At 38.8% G+C, this 6,285-nt stretch overlaps 1 protein-coding gene across 2 annotated transcripts; it reads right to left on the bottom strand.

The window, feature by feature from the left end:
• Nucleotides 1–204: 204 nt before the first annotated feature.
• Nucleotides 205–4,972, bottom strand: lamp2 (lysosomal-associated membrane protein 2). 2 transcript variants are annotated; one of them, XM_046849463.1, is made up of 5 exons: nucleotides 2,628–3,320; nucleotides 2,395–2,529; nucleotides 2,172–2,226; nucleotides 1,917–2,087; nucleotides 205–1,779 (listed from the first exon to the last, which is right to left on the bottom strand). In XM_046849463.1, exons 1-5 carry the CDS (start codon nucleotides 2,661–2,663, stop codon nucleotides 1,640–1,642), a joined length of 537 nt encoding a protein of 178 aa, XP_046705419.1. In that variant the 5' UTR covers nucleotides 2,664–3,320; the 3' UTR covers nucleotides 205–1,639. The 2 variants fall into 2 exon arrangements, with proteins under 2 accessions (XP_046705419.1, XP_046705418.1); XM_046849462.1 differs by lacking the exons at nucleotides 205–1,779; nucleotides 1,917–2,087; nucleotides 2,172–2,226 and adding an exon at nucleotides 4,815–4,972 and having other exon boundaries at nucleotides 2,628–3,384.
• Nucleotides 4,973–6,285: the final 1,313 nt, after the last annotated feature.

Genomic DNA, 6,285 nt, shown 5'->3' with positions numbered 1-6,285 from the left:
CTTGGTCAGCCTTGCAATCCTCAGCTGAGAAAGAAAAGCATGACGTGTGAAAAGAATGATGAAATACCGAATCAATCATCTTTACAATAATCGATATGCCAACATTAACTCTAGCATTTAGACTGCTGTTGGTCTGTTTCAATGAACCTACAGATAAACATGCAATGAAGTCAATTTTTATATATAAAAAAAAAAAAAGACCAGTTTTCAATGACAGGGTGCCAGAATTTATTAAATATTTAATACAATGAGTCAGAATTCCCTTTTTATGAAATCACATTGCCAAAAACGAAGACAGCTTGAAATTTGACAGATCTTCTGAACTCTACCACACGCTTCATTAAGCAAGGGATGAATCAGACTTTGACCAAACCACACTGATCAGACTTCGTTTAGCAAACAGCAGTTTAACAATCAGGTGGGAAAGAAAAAAAGGTATGTACAAGCGATTCTCAGCAACATGAAATCTGATGCAGATGATGGCAGATGGAATGAGCAACATGAAGGCAGTCAAGATTTTAAAAGGCTGTGCCATTTGGGTTATAAACAAACAAGGCATTCAAAATGACACCTATTCACCTGTGCTTATGCCTTTGCCATGAAAGACAAAGTACCCCAGCATGCAATCAGTGTTGCTTTTCAATGTTCCAACCCAAAGTTCAGGGCTCAAAATGAAAGCCACTCAAAATGGACAGATTACATGCACTTTTTTTTTTTCCCCATTGTTCCCACAATTTGGAAAGTTACACTTTTCAAATCCTCATTAAAAAAAAAAAAACAAGTGCACACAGCTAGTCCAAAAAAAAAAAAAAAAAAGCATGCAATTAGTATTTTTTTTTTGAGTAAATCCAATAAAAGACTTTTAATCTAAGCAACAATTCAGCATTTAATCAAATTGTGGAGCTAGTACAGCACTTTAGGTTGGGAAAACAGTAAAAGCAACACATTAAGAATTGATCCTACAGCAAAGGCAATTTAGAGGCGAAATCGGCAGCATTTATTTTTATTATTCCTCGACACTCAGTTTAGTTCTTTTATTTACAGAGAACTGAAGCTGGCCAACCCTTTTCAAAGCCTTTAGTCCAAAACTGACAGAAGAGCAATTTCTTTGAAAAGGTAATGACATTGGAAGTATATTGTGCAACTTACCTCCCACTACACCAATCAATTCTTTCCCCACCAATCCACCCAAAAACAAGGTCTGACAATTTAATTATGCCTATTCTTAAATCACTGCAGCAGAAGCAAGTGTAACATCCAATATTAAGTTATTGAAGTATAGAACTGCCCCACCATCAGAATATTGACCAATCTCCTATAATACAAGGGCAATGAATCAATAGTCATAAAACATAAGTGCTCAAGTTGAGGAGGAAATAAGGCATTTCACTTGCTTCTAATACTACAGAAAGGGAAAGATGGGGCCAAAAACAAAACCCACAGGGGATAAAATACACAACAGGGCCCATGATTCTGGAACAGATACACAGAATTGAAAGAGCTGCCAAATCAGTAATTACCTTAACCAATAGAACATTGACATTGCAGCACTAGGCAAATGAAATGGTTAACAGTTGCATTGGCCAGGATCACATCAGGAGAACCTGAATTAAGTATTATTTGTGATTCAAGGATTTTATTACAGGGTTTGATATCCAACATAGGTCTTTCGTCGACCAATCACGTATGCAATCACTACAATGAGAATCAAGACAGCCAGAGCTGCGCCAACAATGATTGGGATTAAGAGGCTGCTGTCATCCACTGAGCATTCATGGGCTGCAGGCAGAAAAAAATAAAATAAAAAGATAAGGCTGCAATTTCACATTACATAAAAACCAATCACAAGCATGGAAAATGATTAAATGGCATGGTAGGTTTTTTTTTCCAAATGTAAACAAGTGACCAAATCTTACCTGTGCTGAATTGGTCATTCATGACTTCAAACGGCTGAACTTGTAGCTCAAATGTATTCAGAATTAGGGCGTCTGAGATGTTGAAGCTCTGCTCCTTTTTGCACATGTATGAGCTCCCCAATGATGCCTCCCATAGAGATAAGTTACCAGTTTGATCAGTGAAGGTGGTGCCTGTGACCAAAAAGCAGGTGTAAGAAAGTCTCTTCAAAACAACCACTGAAGGAAAACGCACTTCTGTACTTATGAATTACTTACCGCTTCCATCAGTCACAGTCAAGTTCAAGGCACTCAAAAAGAATTTGCTTGTTTGCTATAAAGAAATCAAATATTCAGTAAGTTTTGGGTGGACCAACAGAACAACCTTAAATGCTGGGAGTGGCTGGCACAGGTTTGATTTAGGCCAAAGAGATAAAGCCAATTTGCAAATACAAAATAGGCTAATGTACACAGATGCAGGTCTATAAACAAAATTACTTACATTTGCAAAGATGAACTGGACAGTTATGCTGTCTGATTTCAGCACAAGTGTGGCAAAGCCACCGTTACCACAAATTCCACTGGTTTTGGTGACATTAGGATTTGGGTCTAGATTTACTGTCTGAAAGTGGTCACCCTAAGGACACAATGCACATGACATGTTAAGAAAATTCATGTGAAAAATTAATAACACTAGCTTATAACAGGTCATAACTGTGCCTTATGTACACATACCATTTTGAAGCTAAACTGCAAGCCCATCTTTGCCATTAAACACGCAGAGGAGTTCCACTCAGCCCGGACAACATAATCACCAACTGTGGGTTGTGGCGGGGACGTAGGACCTGGAGTGGTGGCTGTTGTAGCATTGGTGGGCGAAGGGGTTGGCAGAGCCGTTGTAGCATTGGTGGGCGAAGGGGTTGGCTGGGCCGTTGTAGCATTGGTGGGCGAAGGGGTTGGCTGGGCCGTTGTAGCATTGGTGGGCAAAGTGGTTGGCTGGGCCGTTGTAGCATTGGTGGGCAAAGTGGTTGGCTGGGCCGTTGTAGCATTGGTGGGCAAAGTGGTTGGCTGGGCCGTTGTAGCATTGGTGGGCAAAGTGGTTGGCTGGGCCGTTGTAGCATTGGTGGGCAAAGTGGTTGGCTGGGCGTTGTAGCATTGGTGGGCAAAGTGGTTGGCTGGGCCGTTGTAGCATTGGTGGGCAAAGTGGTTGGCTGGGCCGTTGTAACACTGGTGGGCAAAGGGGCAGGTGGAATGTTTAGAGTAACAGTTGTAGCAGTAGATTGCATGATGGTTCGAGTTGAATCCCTGTCTGGAGCATGCTGAGAAGTTGTAGAACTGGGCACATGTGGCTCGAGAGTGGTTACAGCATTGGCAGAGCTTTCTGTGGTAGTGGGGACAGAAGGAGCAGCAGTATCTTCCAAAACTGGCTGATCAGTAGGAAATATCAAGCTCTTTGAAGGTGTTGACATAAGCAAATCAGCCTGTCCACGAACTGCAAATGTGTAGAGAAATGTTAATCACATTAGCCACCACACCCCAACTGTGAATGAGCAACTTTGGCATGTTTGTACATTTTAAAGATGAAACATCAAGCTGAAGAAACCAAAAAGGTAGATCCACCCCAATTTTAGTTATTTTTTATATTATATTATATTATATATATATATATATATATATATATTTTAATAACAAATAACACCTCATGAATAAGGGCCATTGATTTCAGGTCAGAATTGTTTCCTTCTCAGACAACCTACCTGGCATCGATACATTGAAGACCTTGATTAGCAGGATCAGGTGCTTTAGATTAAGACATGATCTATGATTGGAAGTATTAATGATCTCATGATTTGCTTTCTCTAAACTAGGTCACAGGATTGGAGAAATCCCAATGATTTCTCAGCAGGCATACAAACAGGAGTGATATTCTGAATTAGTTCAATAGTCTTCATGGAGTCCAAATAAGATATTTAAGTGACAAGAATTTTTTAAATAATAGGAAAGTGAAAGGGCACAAATATTAACTTCACCTACGCATGTATACCTGCTTTACCCGTCACCACAAAAAAAAAAAAAAAAAGGATAAGTACACCTCTTTAAAAAAGAGGAAACAAGAGCCCTTATTTGTCACAAAAACTAAGTAGAATTCTCTCTTTGCACATCCCAGCTTGTTAGGAAGCCAGGGTCAGAGCACAGGGTCAGAGCACAGGATACAGCCACCCTGGAGCAGAGAGAATTTAGGGCCTTGGTCACAGTGGTCACTTGGTCATGCTGAGGCTTGAAGCCCTGATCAGATTAACTGGCCTCAAAAAGCAAAGCATTTTACAGTCAAGTGATACTTAAATGCTCACGCACAGGTGATAAGTTTAGATGAAAATTAAAGCCAGGTCACGATATAATGATTAGCTTGAGGCATCGTACAAAGGTGTCTCGTATAACAAGCGCCCCTGGTCACATGGTGTCAGATGAAGACATGCAAGGAAAAGGTGCAGCGGTCACGTGTCCTTCAAAAGCCTACACCACAACGAAATGGCAGTCTATTTCAATGCCCCAAAAACACAATTTATCCATCTTAAGTTCATTTAGCGTAATTGAGTAAATGATACACTGGGAACGAAGTGTTTCGTTTCATTTTTGGTGTTCAGAGGAGACAGCTAGCAAGTAGAAACCGTTAACTAGCGGTGGATCAAAATGCGTCAGACTTAGGCTACCGAACAATTATATAGTGCAAGCAAACACTGTTTTAACCAATAAATGTCTTAATAAAACTAAATATTCAACAGTTTATAAACAGTAAGTAATTTGCTTCATCAAAACAACGGGAAGCGGGTTCGCTTGTTAACATCCGGGCCTCAAATTTTGGAATTAAGAAAAAAAGTTGCTCCAATGGCGCACTCAAAAAAAAAATGTACGTCCACTTACCACACAAAGGAAGCAAAACGAACAGGCAAACGCAGGGCAACATTTCCACGTTTATTTCGCCACACAGCTCCCAGAAAACCGAGACTCCGACGTGTGTGAACTTAAAAAATAAAGAGCTGAACCTGACTGAGCGCTGGAGCAGGCGGTATAAAAGCCTGAAAAATCAGCCCAGCTGATAGGACGTCACATGACAGGCAGTCGTGTTGCCATGTATCACAAAATCCCACAGAGAGGATTAATATATATATATATATATATATATATATATATATATATATATATATATATATATATATATATATATATATGTATTTATTTATTTTTTTCATATTTGTGTCACGTGTAAATCTAGGTGGCTGTTTGCTTATACCACGGCAAATACAATATACGAGGGAAATGTGTAACTCACAAATGTTTCTAAAACACATATTATACAAAACGATTCTTTATTAATAATAATTATTAGTATTGGTACAGCTGACACCAGGTTCGTTTGCACACAAAACAACAGCGTAAGGAGACCAGTACCAGTATATTTACGCACAGTACCAGTAAAGAAAAGTTTGGACACACCTTCTGCTTCAGTGAGTTTTCTTTATTTTTATAACTTTCAACATCGTCCATTAATGATAAAGACATCCAAAATATATGGAATTATGTAGTAAACAAAAAGTGTTATATAACCCAGAATGTTTTATATTTTAGATTGAAGCAAAGTAGCTACATTGAGCTTTGATGACAACTTGCCAAACTCGTGTCATTCTCTCATATTCACGAGATAGCCACAAGGAATGGTTTTACAGATATGCCTTGTCAAAAGTTCATTTGTGACATTTCTGCCTCTTTCTGTGCTTTAGACCATTAGTTGTTTTATACAGAAAAAAATGTTAAATACAGGGTCATTAGCCCTATTACAGCTAATACAACTACTGCACAAATCCATGTTAGGGTTAGAAATTATATAGTTATCATTAAAACCATTAAAATGCGATGATGAAACAGCCTCTCATGTGAACCGTTCCAAGAAAGGAAGACCAAGCGGTTCCTCTATTGCAGAGAACATGTTTTCTAAAATCACCGGCCTCAGAAACCACCGATTTAAAGATTAGATGCATCGAAAGGTTAAATGGACATTTTTCAACATTCACTGTTTGGAGGAGACTGGGTTTGTCAAGCATTCATGCTCAAATTGCGTCAAAGAATCTATTATTTCGGAAAATCAACAAGCAGAAGAGACTTGCTTGATCCAAGAAACACAAGGAATGGACATTAAACAGTGAAAAACTGTCCACATTTGTTTATTTTGTTCTAACCGCCCTGTCTTTGTTAAACGTACTGAGGGCAGAGATGGGAAGTAGTGAAGTACAAATACTTTGTTAATATACTTAAGTATATTTTTCTGGTATCTTTTCTGGTATTTTACTTCACAACTTTGTACATTCACTCATAAAACCTTTTACACAAATATTTG

This window comes from Silurus meridionalis, chromosome 5, assembly GCF_014805685.1.
Source record: "Silurus meridionalis isolate SWU-2019-XX chromosome 5, ASM1480568v1, whole genome shotgun sequence".
NCBI lineage: Eukaryota > Metazoa > Chordata > Actinopteri > Siluriformes > Siluridae > Silurus > Silurus meridionalis.
This window is presented reverse-complemented; position numbering and strand designations above follow the sequence as displayed.

Excerpts from the sequence above, each read along its gene's own strand:
- lamp2 (XM_046849462.1), bottom strand. The coding sequence starts at position 4,857 with ATGTTGCCCTGCGTTTGCCTGTTCGTTTTGCTTCCTTTGTGTG. Across the intron at positions 3,385-4,814 it reads CGTTTTGCTTCCTTTGTGTG|TTCGTGGACAGGCTGATTTG; the intron begins GTAAGTGGACGT and ends ACACATTTGCAG.